At 43.6% G+C, this 16,399-nt stretch overlaps 1 protein-coding gene across 2 annotated transcripts in view; it reads right to left on the bottom strand.

Annotated features, from left to right (window-relative positions):
- Positions 1 to 5,517, bottom strand: part of ADCY3 (adenylate cyclase 3) — a 178,827-nt gene extending 173,310 nt beyond the window's left edge. Inside the window, exon 1 of one of the 2 annotated variants that reach the window (XM_040427125.1) lies at positions 3,711 to 5,517. In XM_040427125.1, the coding sequence (XP_040283059.1) occupies positions 3,711 to 4,394 (684 nt within the window). In that variant the 5' untranslated portion in view covers positions 4,395 to 5,517. The remainder of the gene's footprint in view (positions 1 to 3,710) is intronic. The other variant, XM_040427123.1, reaches the window with a different exon arrangement.
- Between the last annotated feature and the right edge of the window lie 10,882 nt (positions 5,518 to 16,399).

The following is a 16,399-nucleotide window of genomic DNA, read 5'->3' as shown; positions in this document are numbered from 1 at the left end:
AGGGAACGCAAAAAAAGGCCCGCAAAACGGAAAGCAAAAACGTTATTGTGAAAGAGGCCTGAGAGTTACATAGTAGAAGCAGGGTCCCCAGCAGAACAGAGTATTTCAGGAGAGAGGTGTGCTGTCTTGTAAAAATCATACAGTGAGTATTACATAGTAAAAGGAGCAGGTTCTCCAGCAGCACAAAGTATTTCAGGAGAGAGGTGTGCTGAATCTTGTAAAGATCATACAGTATTACAATGTGGAAGGAGCAGGTTCTCCAGCAGCACAGAGTATTTCAGGAGAGGAGTGTGTTGATCTTCTGGGAGGTCACAGACTGAGAGTTACATAGTAGAAGGAGCCAGATCCACAGCAGCGCAGAGTATTTTAGAAGAGGATTGTGCTACCTTTATAAATATAGACAACATTATATAGTGGAAGCAGCACAGAGTATGTCAGGAAAGTGGGGCGAGCGCTCTCATGGGGAGGGGAGATAGTCTAAGGTTGCACCTATCAGATACATACTGCAGGAAGGGGGGCCCCATCACTTCTGTGTTCCAGGGTGGGCATTAGTGGTGCTGGAGAAGTGCCGGATTATTAGATAGTCTGGATTATCGGATGATTATGGAAAGCGTAGTCGCTGGATTATCGGGCCCTCTGGACTGTGTGGTGCTGGGGAATGCGGGATTATAGGAAGGACTGACTCTCATACGGCACAAATCTTTTAATCCGACATCAATGGGATCTGATAATTGTCATATTGTTGCCGGATTATCAGAGTTTTTCAGATTATCAGATTCAGTATTAAAAATAATTAATTGTATTTCATATGTGTATACTGGGGGGAAGACATGAGACCTGTCGCCACTGACTGAGGGGGTGTCCGAATAGCAGGGGAGCCCTCAGGTATACTCCTTAATTCCTGAAGACGGCCCCCCGCAGAATGCCCATCTGGGAGGAGTTTATAGCCCTGCTCATCCTGAGCCTCCTCTTTCATGACTACAATGCAAGAATATACAGTTAAGACTGACACAGAGAAGGGTGAGAAAACAATGCCGATTTTAACACTATTCAGGGTCTGTAGAAAGCTGGGTGACCCCCCCCCCTAACACCGTAGGACAGGGGAATACAATCTATTGCTCCCTGTTATCAGCCATTTCAGGTCTGAATCACTTACCTCTTATAAAGCTCCGGCACTATTATAAGGAGAGTTATCAAAACTGGCGCAAAGGAAACTGGTTTAGTTGCCCTTAGCAACCAATCCAGATTCTATCTTTCATTTCCCAAGGAGCTTTGGAAAATGAAAGGTGGAATCTGATTGGTTGCTAAGGGCAACTAACCAGTTTTCTTTGCGCCCGTTTCAATAAATCTCCCCCACTGTTTAAATACATGAAAAGCAAGTTAAGAGATAAGAGTGATACATTAATACTAAAGACAGAGTTTCTGAAAAAAGAGAATTAAAACGTGATGGGAAAAAGGAGATGAAGACAAAAAAAACAATAAAAATAATGAAAATTAAATCAAAGAAAGTAAAACATTATTAAAAAAATAAAATAAAAATGAAAAGCAAATAAAAAAATGGCAAAAAAAACAAAATGAAGAAAAACAATAAAAATAATGAAAATGAAATCAAATAAAGCATAAATTAAAAAAGTTAAAATTAAAATAAAATAAAAAAAATGGCAAAAAAAACAAAATGAAGAAAAAATAAAAATAATGAAAATGAAATCAAATAAAGCATAAATTAAAAAAATGAAAATGAAAATAAAAAAAATGGCAAAAAAAAACAAAAAGAAGAAAAACTATAAAAATAATGAAAATGAAATCAAAGAAAATAAAGCCTAAATAAAAAAAAAAGAAAAATGGCAAAAAAAAAAAAAAAGAAAAATTAAAACAAAACTATATATAAAATCCATAGATTCCCACAGATTTTGCAACAGGTCTCCTCCTGAATCAGGCCATCATTGTGCTGCATGACGTTTGCTGTCTGGGCCTTAGGCCTCATTCACACGTCAGTGTTTTGGTCAGTGATTTCCATCAGTAATTGTGAGCCAAAACCAGGATTGGAGCCTCCACAGAGATAAGGTATAAGAGAAACTTTTGCACCTGTTCTGTGTTTAGAGCAGCACCTGGTTTTGGCTCAAAATCACTGATGGGAATCACTGACCAGAACACTGATGTGTGAATGAGGCCTTAGGCCTCTTTCACATGAGCGTGACGGATTAGGTCTGAATGCATTCCGGATGCGTTCAGTTAAAAACGTGCGATTTTGCAAGCAAGTTCAGCTTTTCCGCGCAGGTGCAATGCGTTTTGATGCGTTTTTCACGCGTGTGATAAAAAAACGGAAGGTTTACAAACAACATCTCTTAGCAACCATCAGTGAAAAATGCATCGCACCTGCACTTGCTTTCTTGCGTTTATCACTGAAGCCCACATTCACTTCTATAGGGCCAGGGCTGCGTGAAAATGAATGGGTCAGGATTCAGAGCGGGTGCTATGCGTTCACGTCACGCATTGCACCCACGCGGAAAACTCACTCGTGTGAAAGGGACCTTACAAGGGAAAAAATTTCCAACAAATGCCCAAATTCAATTATGAAATTTCCTTTTTTTGTCCCCCGTACCATAAATTACAAAATTCCACACGAGAGACCCCAATTATTGTGGCGCAATATCAATACTGAACAATAAAGAAGAACCCTACCTGTAATGATGCTACTTTGTAATCCCCAAATTAAAAAAAAAAGTCGCATAACTTTAGCGTCCACAAGTAAAACATGACACTTAGGCCTCCTTCACACGAACGTGTGCTGCCCATGCTGCGGATTGCAAATTGCAGTCGGCAATGCACGGGCACCGACCGTGGGGCAGCCGCATGCGGATCGCAGACCCATTCACTTGTATGGAGTCCGCGATCCCTCTGTTCCGCAAAAAGAGAGAACAAGTTTTATATTCTTCCGGAATGGGAGCACGGAACGGAACACCACAGGAGCACTCCGTTGTGCTTCTGTAGTGTTCTGTTCCGTGCTTCCGTTCCGCATCTCCGGATTTGCGGACCCATTCAAGTCAATGGGTCCGCATCCGTGATGCGAATGCACACGGAGCGGTGCCCGTTTTTTGCGGATCCGCATATGCAGTCGGCAATACGGCAACGGGACACCTACGTTCGTGTGAAGGAGGCCTTATACTTCTGACTTTGCAGAAAGCCGAATTGGCTGTATGCATACATATGGTCCTTTTAGTATCTACACACATGGCTTCCTCATGGGCAGGGCTTAACTAAACAAGCAATCCCAGAAGAATAGCCCATGAGGAGTAACTTTAGTCCTCAGCTCTAAGAATCTGTGTCCAGTTGACCCCTTTATGTGACTGCCATCTATATAGTATGAATACACATAGAAGGGGCCCTCCAGAACTATGTCAAAAGTGTATTGAAGAGAATATGGGACATGATCAAAGTTTCATCACGCTATGGGCCCCACTTTGGGTAGAATGTCTACACTGACGAAGAGGAACACCCTATCTAATTATTCTTGTTCATCGAAGTGCTAAATGAAAGCACAGGCCCCCAAGAGCAGAGCTTGGGGTCCACAATTTGAACATGATACATTAATGACCTGTAGCTCTGGAGAACCCCTCATAGATATGTCCATTTTAAATTATTTGTGGTGGCTTGATTTTCCACCATCTAAGTCCATCAGAACTTCCAGTTGGCATCAAACGAGTACTTACCTGGCGTAACAGGGCATTAGTATCCATAGAACCCTGCTGATGTTGGGCTATGGTGACTCCCAGCACTAAGGTGTGTATTCCGCAGGACACGGTGGTAATCAGGACAATGGGGGTGAGACGCAGTGGCAACGTGATGAAGAACGAGAAGACAAAAAAGGCCTGCCAGCCGACCGTATCACTGGCCTCGTGGAAATGGGCAAAGTTAAGGCCAAGGTAAGAGAAAATCTGTGCGGCAATCAATATCCAAAGGATGTAGGGGACAAACTTGCGGGAAATGCGGTCCGGTAGCAACCCAAACTTGCATAGGACAAACAGAAGTAGGTGCGCCAACAGCCCAACCACGGCCACCAAGGTCGAAGCCAACTTGTCTTGGGTGTACACCACGGCGCACATCACGATGACATAGCAGTCAAAAAGAGCAGCGAAGACCACCAAAACCAGCAGCGTCTCATGGCGCTGCCGACGGAAATAGGTCTGATAGAGGTTTTCCAATGACTCTGGTGCAAATGTCAGCCGCATAAACCTCGGCAAGCAGAGGCAGCATCCCGAGCTTCGGACCGTCACTTCATGTGTCCGCCCCACGCCATGATCTGGGTCTGAGGGCAAGCTGACCGAATAGTCCGCTGAATACTCGGCTGAGTACTCGGGCTCCGAAAAGGCCCTATTCCGGTGCATCTTTGCCATTAATGATATTGCTGGTAGATTGCCTTTAGAAAGATCTCCGAACTTCTCAGACCCAGGATTCTAGGTCCATGGCTTATTCAAGACCATCCACCATGGCCGACACTCATCTTCTTTGGGTTACGTTCCGCTTTCCTTCGAGTTCACGGCAACATCTTCTAATTTCCAGGCCCGCAGAACCAGATAGTGTTGAGCACCTCGCCACATCTACCGGTGACTAGGAATACATCTTAAGGAGGTTATCAATGCCAGGCCAGATGTTCCTTCAATAAATTGGAGGTTGATAAGACCCAGAAGAACATGGACAAGAGACCCTAAGGCCAATTGGAGAAGCGGCAGCCACAACCACCACCTCTAAATCCTCCAAAAAAACACAAAAAACTCCCTATCGAATCATCCAGGACAGGTGCACCGCCGGTTCCTCAGCAGTCTGGAGATGCCGTTCTTCCCGTGATCATATGTTCTCCGCTCGTCTTGCTCGGTTCCCTCCTTGTGCAATCTGTTGTTTTTTTTTTTTTTAATCAAAGAACAGGATGTAATTCCTCCCAAAGCCTGGATCTTGTGTCCTCAATCAGGCACGACTCGTGACAGAAGCCCAAGGAAAATAATCAGCATGTTCACATCGCACCACGTATGGACAAACATCCCTCCACCGCTTAATAGGGAATTAGAAGAGTAAAACGCAACAGTGGACGGAAGGCGAGGAAATAAGAAAACAAGGTGAGGTGAGGAATTACAGGGCGAGATCCTGGATCTCTACATCTCTCGATGCCCAATCCCGGGAAGATTTCCATTTACAGCCGGACACTGGGATCCTTCGTCTTCTCCATAGTAGGAATATCTGTGATTTCTCCTCTCCTGGGAATCACACAAAGGAGAGAACGGGCAGATGTCACAGCCTTACATCCAGCTGTCTCTTAGGCAAACCTCCCTTTTGCAAATGCTGCTGTCTTTTCATCAAGCCCAGGTCTGTGCAGTTCGGACAGGGGCAGATGGTGAGGCTTCTGCACACACACACACACAAAAAAAATTCCTTGCAGGGCTTCTTGCTGTAGGTTTTGCATTTACATCACATCCATCTTTCCTGCTGCTGCTGTTTCTGCTGCTGCTGCATCCTGCAACAACCTCCCCCCCCCTTCTTGCTGCTTGTTCCTCCAGCCTCATATCTTGTGATGTGGGATACTGGGTTCCTAGCGTTCAGCGCACCACCTGCTGGACACAGCTGGACCTACAGGTAAAGAGGTGCGATCACGGCGCACCACCTGCTGGAAACAGCTGTAATTACAAAAAGGCGAAGGAGAGATTGCATTACCAGAGGGATTTCTTGTATTATATACCGCCACATTGTAACATACATACATTGCATTGCTATTATCAATTTTCTTAACCCCTTAAGGACAGGAGGAATTTTTTTTCGCATTAGCTTTTTCGCATTTTGTAACTTTTTATTTTATTTTTAGGACGATTTGTGATTGGACTTTTTTTATTACCTCATTTATATAATTTATATTAGGTCAGCATGTCATTCATATGATTTTTTTTTTTTACAATGGATAAAAATTCTTAAATTCTGAATTTGTTTTCTTTTTTTTTTTACATTCCCCATTTACCTTAACCCTTTCAAGACCAAGGCATTTTTCACCTTCGTGTCCATGTCTAATTTTGCAAATCTGACATGTGTCAATTTATGTGCTATTAACTTTGGAACGCTTTTACTTATCCAAGCCATTCTGAGACTGTTTTCTCGTAACACATTGTACTTCATGATAGTCAAAAATTTGAGTCAATATATTTCAACTTTATTTATGAAAAAATCCCAAATTTACCAAAAAATTAAAAAAATTCGCAATTTTCTAAATGTCAATTTCTCTGCTTTTAAAAAAGAAAGCGATACCTCATAAAATATTTAGTACTTAACATTCCCCATATGTCTACTTTATGTTGGCATCATTTTGTAAATGTCATTAAAAAAATTTAGGACGTTAGAAGGCTTAGGCCCCTTTCACACGGGCGAGAATTCCGCGCGGGTGCAATGCGTGAGGTGAACGCATTGCACCCGCACTGAATCCGGACCCATTCACTTCAATGGGGCTGTGTACATGAGCGGTGATTTTCACGCATCACTTGTGTGTTGCGTGAAAATCGCAGCAAGCTCCTCTTTGTGCGTTTTTCACGTAACGCAGGCCCCATAGAAATGAATGGGGCTGCGTGAAAATCGCAAACATCTGCAAGCAAGTGCGGACGCAGTGCGATTTTCACGCATGGTTGCTAGCAGATGATCGGGATGGGGACTCGATCTTCATTATTTTCCCTTATAATATGGTTATAAGGGAAAATAATAGCATTCTTAATACAGAATGCTAAGAAAATTAGGGATGGAGGGGTTAAAAAATAAAAAAAATAATTAAACTCCCCTCATCCACTTGTTCGCGCTGCCCAGGTCATCTTCTTTCTTCTTCTTTGAGGACCTGGGAGGAAAAGGACCTTTGGTGATGTCACTGCGCTCATCACATGGTTCATCATCATTGTGATGGACCATGTGATGAGCGCAGTGATGTCACCAAAGGCCCTTTTCCTTCCAGGTCCTTAAAGAAGAAGAAAGAAGACAAGCCGGGCCGAACGAACAAGTGGATGAGGGGAGTTTAATTATTTTTTTTATTTTTTAACCCCTCCATCCCTAATTTACTTTGCATTCTGTATTAAGAATGCTATTATTTTCCCTTATAACCATGTTATAAGGGAAAATATTAAAATCTACAGAATACCTAACCCAAACCCGAACTTCAGTGAAGAAGTCCAGGTTTGGGTCTGGGTACCACATTCAGTTTTTCTCATGCGTGTGCAAAATGCATTGCACTCGCATGGAAAAAACTGAAGAACGCAACGCAATCGCAAACAAAACTCACCCCACTCGCAGACAAAATCGCATGTGATGCCTGTGTAAAAGAGGCCTTAGAATTTTAGAAGCAATTCTTAAAATTTTTAAGAAATTTCCAAAACCAACATTTTAAGGACCAGTTCAGGTCTGAAGTCACTTTGTGGGGCCTACATAGTGGAAACCCCCCCCATAAATGACCTCATTGCAGAAACTACACCCCTCAAGCTACTCAAAACTGATTTTACAAACTTTGTTAACCCTTTAGGTGCTCCACAAGAAATAAAGGAAAATGGAGATAAAATTTCAAAATGTCACTTTTTTGGCAGATTTTCCATTCTAAGCCATTTTTTTCTTTAACACATCGAGGGTTAACAGCCAAACAAAACTCAATATTTATTACCCTGATTCTGCGGTTTACAGAAGCACCCCACATGTGGTCGTAAACTGATGTAAGGGCACACGGCAGGGCGCAGAAGAAAAGGAGCGCCTCATTGGTTTTTGAATGGCAGATTTTGCTGGACTGGTTTTTAGATGCCATGTCCCATTTGAAGCCCCCCAATGCACCCTTAGAGTAAAAACTCCTAAAAAGTGACCACCTTTTGGAAACTAGGGGATAAGGTGCCAGTTTACTTGGTACTATTTTGGGGTACATATGATTTTTTATTGCTCTATATTACATTTTTTGTGAGGCAAGGTACCAAAAAATTGCTGTTGGCACAGTTTTTTATTTAATTTTTTACGGTATTCAGCTGAGGGATTAGGTCATGTGATATTTTTGTAGAGCTGGTTGTTACGGATGCGGTGATACCTAATATGTATACCTTTTCAAATTTATTTCACTTTAACACAATAATAGCATATTTGAAACAAAAACATGATGTTTTAGTGTCTCCATAGTCTAAAAGCTATAGTTTTTTAAATGTTTTTAAGTGATTTTCTTATGTAGGGGCTCATTTTTTGCGGGATGAGGTGACGGTTTTATTGGTACCATTTTGTGGGACATACAGCTTTTTGATCGCTTGGTGTTGCACTTTTTGTGATGTAAGGTGACAAAAATGGCTTTTTTTTTGACAGTTTTTATTTTTTACGGTGTTTATCGGACGTGGTGGATCATGTGATATATTTATAGAGCCAGTCGTTATGGATGCGGTGATACCTAATATGTCTAGTTTATTTATTTTTCAATTTTTTAATCTCTTTTAAATGAGCGGATATAGGAAAAGGCAATTATTATTTTTTTTATTTACATTTTTATTTATTTATTTTTTTTACCTTTTTTTATTTTCACTTTTTTTTTTTTATTAAGTCTCACTTGGATCCTGAAGATCCAGTGGGGCTGATGGCTGTACTATACTTTGCAATGCTCTTGCATTGCAAAGTATAGTACTATCAGATTTCCTGATAGATGGAAACACCGGACGCCTTTGCAAAGCGTCCGGTTGCCATGGCAACCATCGGCCCGCTGCCATTGCAGCGCAGAAGCCCGATGGTTGAGAGAGGGAGCCCCCTCCCTCTATTAACCCCATGGATGCCGCTACCGCGGCATCTAATGGGTTATAGCAGAGTGTAGCAGGGGGACCTCACAAGGGGGCACAGGTGAGGGATGGGGGCAGACTACTTGGATGGGGGCAGGCGGGGACAGATGCCGGCAGGGAGAGTGCCTGGCAGTCAAAGAGGCAGGTTTCACAGGGGGGGATCTGCAATACACGGGCACCGTTCCATGTGCATTCCGCATCACGGCTGCGGACCCATTCACTTCAATGGGTCCGCAAATCTGGAGATGCAGAATGGTGCGAAACGGAAGCACGGAACGGAACCCTACGGAAGCACAATGGAGCGCTTCCGTGGGGTTTCGTTCCGTACTTGCGTTCCGCAAAAAGATACAACATGTCCTATCTTTTTGCAGAACGGCCGGACCGTGGACTCATTAAAGTGAATGGGTCCGCGATCCATTGCGGCTGCCCCACTGTGGGTGTTCGTGCATTGCGGACCGCAAATAGCACGTATATAGCCGTATGGCAGTCGGGAACGGGTTAATTGACAAGGTAAAGCTATTGTGCTAAATATGATGGCATTATTTATCTATTTTGAGACTTTCGATGAATAAAAATTATTAATTATATATGTTTTTCTGCTGTGTGTTGTTTTTCATTCATGTTAGAACTCATGCACACGGCCGTTTGTATTTTGCAAAACCACAGATCCGCAAAAAATACGGATTATGTCCGTATGCATTCCACATTTTGCTGAACGGTACAGCCGGCCCCTAATAGAACAGTCCTATCCTTGTCCGTTATGCAGACAATAATAGGACATGTTCTATTTTTTGTGTGGAACGGCCATTCAGAAATATAGATACGGAATGCACATGGAGTAACTTCCGTTTTTTGTTTGTGGCCCCATTGAAGTGAATGGTTCTGCATACGGGCCGCAAAAAAAACGGAATGGCCATGGAAACAAAATATGTTTGTGTGCATGAGCAATAACCTGATTTATTGTTAAAGGGGTTATCTCATGACTAAGAATCAGACATCATACAGTACATGACGACCTCTTTCTAATAAAGCTAGACCCAGCCCTGTACCTCACATGGATCCAGAGATCTCCACATTCATTGCTCTGCTAGATTTATATCAAGCTGGCGGCTTAAGGGGAGTGTCTTTTCTGCTGCAGCTCAGGGGGCGTGTCTCAGCTCTCCCTATCACAGCTCAGGGGGGTGTATTTCAGCTCTCCCTATCACAGCTCAGGGGCCGTGTCCATGCTCTCCCTATCACAGCTCAGGGGGCGTGTCCATGCTCTCCCTATCACAGCTCAAGGGGCGTGTCTCAGCTCTCCCTATCACAGCTCAGGGGGCGTGTCCATGCTCTCCCTATCACAGCTCAGGAGGCAGTTGAAGGAGGAAACTGAGCATGTGCGGCCATCTCAGTGAGCAGGACAAAGAAATAAGAAAAAACAAACAGCAGGTGGCGCCATACAGATACATTTTATTGAATAGTTCAGTGGCTATGCAATTTTTTTTATTTACATGCAATTACAAAAGGATTCAGATCCAGGAGCTGGTTTGCAAACTGTACAATATTTTTCGTGGGACAACCGCTTTAATTAAATGTTTAATTCCTTTTTTTTTTCACATTTTTTTTTGCCTTGGGATTTATTCACTCAGTCAGCGTTTGGTCAGTGATTGTGAGTCAAAACCAGGATTGGAGCCTCCACAGAGATCAGCCCACACCACACACTCTTTTTTTTTTTAGACCTGGCGTGGAAAAGGGGAAAAAGTTGCGGATTGCGGCGCAAATAACCTTTACGACGCAATCTGCAACAGATATACGACAAAACTGGTGTACATCTGTTCATTAATGACCCTCTTAGTTTTTTCATACCTGCCATAACTCCATCAACATGGCCATATGGGGGGCTTATCTTTCTACTGGCCGACTGAGGTTGAATGGAAAAATGCAATTCCGACATTATTTCTGGGTTCCGTTTTCACAGTTTTGCAGTTCAGTACAATTACGACAATGCCACATTTGTAAGTTAATCTTTTATTACTTATTACATTATTATTTTTTTTTGTGTCACCTTAGGGCTCATGCACACAAACATATTTTTGTCCGTGTCCGTTCCGGCCCATATGTGTAACCATTCATTTCAACGGGGCCTCAAAAAAAAAAAACGGAAATGACTTTGTGTGCATTCCGTATCTGTATGACCGCACAAGTCTGTTCCGGCAAAAAATAGAACATGTCCTATTCTTGTCCGTTCTGCGGACAAGGATAGGCATTGTTACAATGGATTCACAAAAAAAAAACGGATGTCGCACGGATGTCATCCATTTTATTTATTTTTTTGCCGATCTGTGTTTTGTGGACTGTAAAATACTTCCAGTCGTGTGCATGAGCCCTTATTCTGATGCCCAGGGACTCTAGTAATTTTCTGCTGAAGGAGCTGCGGGAGGGCTTGTTTTTTTGAAGAGTGAGCTGTAGTTTTTCACACGACCATTGTTTTGGTCTTCATCCGAGCTGCAAATTCAGGAACGCATCCGTGTTTTCAGTTCACGGTGATTTTCCGGAGGTGTGCCAGCCACTCGTTTCGGATTGGGGCGGCGACAGAGGCAGCGCGTTTGGGGCTGGCGGACGACATGATTAAATAGATTGGGTGTTGGTAGTCGATCAGGTTCAAGTCCTATGTTCGGCCGGAAAAATTGTAGGGCGGCTCCGCGGTGTTCTCCTTGCGCAGAATCTGCATTGGTGTGGATCCTGGGACACTCCCTTGTATTTTGGGCGTCGGTTATAAAGTCAATAGGGCGATTGGGCGTTTTAAGGCGTGGAACGGGGCGGTGTCGGTCAGGCATGTGAATTTGGAGAATGGCCTTGGTGGGTTTTGGCGAGACGATGGAGTTCATCTCAATGCAGTCGGCATTGAAATGTGGTGTCTGGCCCTGCAAGAGGGGATTGAGACAGCGCTGGGTGTGTGGAGGGGACCCGCGGTCTTAAGGTGATTAGGGGGGAGGTACTTGGGGTTGTAAATGAGGTGTGGTAAGAAGGAGGGGAGGGCTCCAAGGTTGGGGCTGACTCCCATGGTTGGTGGTTGCTTATGGTGGTGTTAAGGGGCCATCAGTGGTGCCTCCGAGCTGGCGCTCATCGGCTGGGTGCAAGATGGCCTACCCCGGACCGGGTTATCATTGTTTGGGGCTTCAAGGACCTCCTCCTGTATGTTTGTTATATGTTATACATATGGGGAATGGGTGTTGTTCATATGCTGTTGCCTATGGGTTAAGGGGAATATTTATGTTATTTGTTTAAAAATGTATATAGAAAATAAAGCGGCTGCTTTGGCCGATATTAATCCAACCTGGTGTCTGTGTCTATTTTTGGGGTGGTAGGTTAGGAGCTCATTAAACTAGGTGGGAGGGGTTTCATCTTAAGCGGGGTGACATGTGGGTCCGGTTAGTAAGAAGGCGGCGATGGAAAGTTACCTATACCACCGTCATGCATTTGCGGAGGATGTCTTGCTATTTATTGCGATCCCATGTCAGGCTTTCCCGGCGATTTTGTCGCTCCTTCAGGTCTTCGGTTCCCTTTCAAATTTCTCAGTCGAATTCTCAAAATCTATAGTGTTAAATGTCTCCCTACCATCACGGATACAAGACAAACTACAAAAAACTACTCCCTTTCAATGGACTAATCAATCAATAGTGTTCTTGGGAATAACAATCACCTCAGGTTTCGCATCCTTATTCTCAGTAAACTTTCAGGGTCTACCAGAGAAATTGGAGGCATTGCTAGGTTCCTGGGAGATACCTTTTGTCTCCTGGTTTGGGCGCAGAGTTCTTATTAAAACCATATTGCTTCCCAGGGTTTTATATTATTTGCAGGCCTTACCAATACCAATCCCCGAGTTATTTTTTAAGCATTACATCCTTTTTATGGAATTGGAAGAAATCTAGGTTACCCCAAAAGTACCTGACGCAACACCCAGACGTGGGGGTCTCGGTCTCGCGAGGTGCTTAGACTGGCTCTGCTCCCAATAGGACGTCTAGACATAACATTAGAGGAGGCAATGTTGAGTATTCCCTTAAGATCCCAGATAGTCTTAGACCGCAAAAAGCTAACTCAATGTTGACTACCTCAAGCACAATACCCAAATATACGATAAAAATATGGAATGACTCAAACTTTTTATTGAATCTCGTACACACCATCTGACCCTTACTTACTCTGTCTATCCCTCACCAAGTTTTTGGTCTACTCTTTCCACCAAAGCGAAAACTCTGAATACCCCTCTTTTGTCAACCTGTCCTGAAGGTGACACTCCTTCTTATAGAAATCTTAGAGAGAAAACCCGACCATTGGAGTGTTTACCAGCCTTTCAAGTCGCACATGTATTTCAACTTATTAAACAACAACAAATAGCATATCCAACATCGACAGAACTCTCTCGTCTTCGAACGATGAGAAGAGAACCGAGGAAAAAGATATCTAAACTATATCGCCTTCTAATATGTCTAGCTAGCCCTAAGAAATATTCCATCATCTCTTCCTGGGAAAAAGAATTGAAGCTTAGATTCTCTGAACGGGAGTTGGGGGTTTTTGCTATATGGGTTCACCAGGATGTCCCGATGCGTCAGGTTACAAGAAAAGAGCTACAAAATAGTGACCCGGTGGTATTACACACCCCAACGCCTATATCAGATGTTCCCAGAGGAACAGTTGGAGGTGTAATAAAGATACAGGATCTTATGGTCACATCCTGGTGGTCCTGTCCTAAAATCACAGTGTATTAGAGGGAAATCTGCACAAAGCTCTCTAGCATTTGCAAAATAAGATACCAGTGACCCCTAAATGGTGTTTTTTGAGCTCTATAAAAACACCAAATAAACATACAGGCCCTTTGCCAAGTTTTACTAGCGACTGCTAATTGCCACATGGAGACAACCAGAACCTCCTTCCATTCAACACTGGACCAATTCTATCGGCTGGAACAACTAGCGCATTGGGAAACGCGAACGCCCCAAAAATTTGCAACAATATGGCAACCCTGGTTTTAGGTTTTGTGAATCCTTAATGTATAGTACTGAATTTTAGCCATACGAGTCTATTTCATAGGCATACTGACTACTGATGGAGAGTAGAACATCTCAAGTGAGGATCCCGAGACGCAAAATGAAAGAACCCTCACCAATCCCCTTCCCTATATTTTTCCTTCCCGTCCTAGCCCTACCCCAATCTCATGACTATGGTTACATTTTGTCATACTGCATAATGTCGTAACTAAGATTGAAGAAACAGATGTCTACATAGACGGCTTACTCATTAGGTTTGTTTCCGCATTGTGCACATGCTCGTGCAGTTCAATGGAAGGATAGGTTTGTCTTTTCTTGGAGAAACCTAATAAAAAACTATTTTAAAAATAGGAAAATGAAGGTGAAATCTGTATGGTTTCTATGAGCAACTAAAGCTAGTTTCACAACAGCCTGCCGGATCCGTGCTGCCTCTAGTGCACGCGTGCCCCCGGAGGTCCGCTCCGGCCCACATTGACTCTAATGGGGGCGGACCGAAGTTCCGGTGGCAGCACGGCAAACATGCCGAGAGGACGGCCGGAATCGCAGCATGCTCTATATTGTGCGTTTTTCACGCAACGCAGGCCCCATAGAAGTGAATGGGGCTGAGTGAAAAATCGCAAGCAAGTGCGGATGCGGTGCGATTTTCACGCATGGTTGCTAGGAGATGATAGGGATGGGGACCCGATCTTTATTATTTTCCCTTATAACGTGGTTATAAAGGGAAAATAATAGCATTCCTAATACAGAATGCAGAGTACAATAGGGCTGGAGGGGTTAAAAAATAAAAAAAACAATTATTAAACTCACCTTAATCCACTTGAACGCTCAGCCTGGCATGTCTTCTTTCTTTTTTGATGAAAAGGACGTCACTGCGCTCATCACATGGTCCATCACAAACCGTTTAGATCAGCGTGGTCTGTGTGCTAGACGACCTGCAAAGGGTCACTGACCACAGGAGTCTTCATCTTGCATGGGCCAGGGAGCATCTATGCTGGACGAGTAGGCCTCAGTGCTGTTCACTGATGAAAGTCGATTCACACTGAGCAGAAATAATGGCCGCCAATGATGATGATCAGCCACTGTTGTCACCAGACCAGCCTTCGGTGGTGGTGGTGTTACAGGGTGGGCAGGTGTGTCTTGTCATAATACAGAACTGCCCTACACTTTGTGAATGGTACAGTGACAAGCCCATACTACTTGAAGAACATCATTAGTCCAGTCATTGTGCCTCTGCATGAACAACACAGGCCTAATTTGATCTTAATGGAGGACAATGCACCAGCTCATCGAGGTCGCATCATAGAGAACGGCTGCTGGAGACTGGAAGACCTCAAATTGAGTGGCCTGCACCTTCTGCAGACCTGAACCCCATTGTAAACCTATGGGATCAACTGAGTCGCCATGTAGAGGCTCTTAACTCTGTCCCTCAGAACCTCAATGACCTGAGGGCCACCCTTCAAGAAGAGTGGGATGCCATGCCTCAGCAGACAATAAGTCGCCTTGTGAACAGCAGGAGACGTCGTTGTCAAGCTGTAATTGGTGCTCAAGGCCACATGACAAGTTATTGAGACTCTGACATTTTTGTGGCGGTATACCCAGCACTGGTGTGGGCTTGTGCTTCAATAAATTGTTGGAGATGAGGAAATCACCATTGCTGCTTCGACTTTCATGATATAATATCACTGGAGCCAGAAATGTTTACTTTTTCGATAAATTTCACCCGAAAGCCAAATATCCCAAACTTTTTGTGAGTAGTGTAGATAGAAGGATTCTTTCAGTCTGAAAAGACACTTTCGCTCATTAAGAGAGTAGGTTCAGCTCTCAGAAACCGGAAGACATATAGATTAACATCAACCTCCCTACGCATTTCGAGTGTATGAAAGTCAAAGTCATTTTAAGTCGAAGGTGTTCATACACTTGAAATGCGTGTAAACATATCTAGATTGAAATGAACTGACCTGCGCGTTTCGAGGTAACGAGGAGATTAAGAGTGTTCATACACTTGAAACGCGTAGGTTAAGTTGATTTTACTCTATATGTGATCTGTTTTTTTTTTGAATAAAGGATTTACTATTTTATTTCGTGCTGAACCTACTCTCCTAACTGGATTACTGTTCCTCTGCACCAGCCCTGTGGTTCGTGCATGTCTCTGTTATTAGACGAGCTGACTTCTTTTTCCCATTTTCGGTCACTGACTATCCCCATAAACCATCGTTTTCAGTTGGCTGGTATTTTTAGTCAACCCTATTCAGAAGTGACATCATAGATTTATTAAATCGGGAACATCAGATGGATTTTGGGTCACTAGTTGGGAGGTACAGGGAGGCAGGTACGGCTCTGACCGCTCCGAGCAGGTGGGAGCGAGGCTCTGTCAGCTCTGAAGTCTGTGCTGGGAAATTACCACTGCCGGACCATGATGGGAGCTGTGGTTTCACGTCAGCTGGAGGTCACTGGTGGATATTGCCATATTACCATAGTTAATTAAAAGGTTTCATGGGATTAGAGAAAACAGCGCCACACCTGTCCGCAGGCTATGCCTGGTATTGTAGTTTAGCCTCATTCACTTTA

The sequence above is a fragment of the Bufo bufo genome, chromosome 4 (genome assembly GCF_905171765.1).
Source record: "Bufo bufo chromosome 4, aBufBuf1.1, whole genome shotgun sequence".
NCBI classification, from domain to species: domain Eukaryota; kingdom Metazoa; phylum Chordata; class Amphibia; order Anura; family Bufonidae; genus Bufo; species Bufo bufo.
Note: the sequence above shows the minus strand (reverse complement) of the source record. Positions and strands in the feature narration are given on the sequence as shown.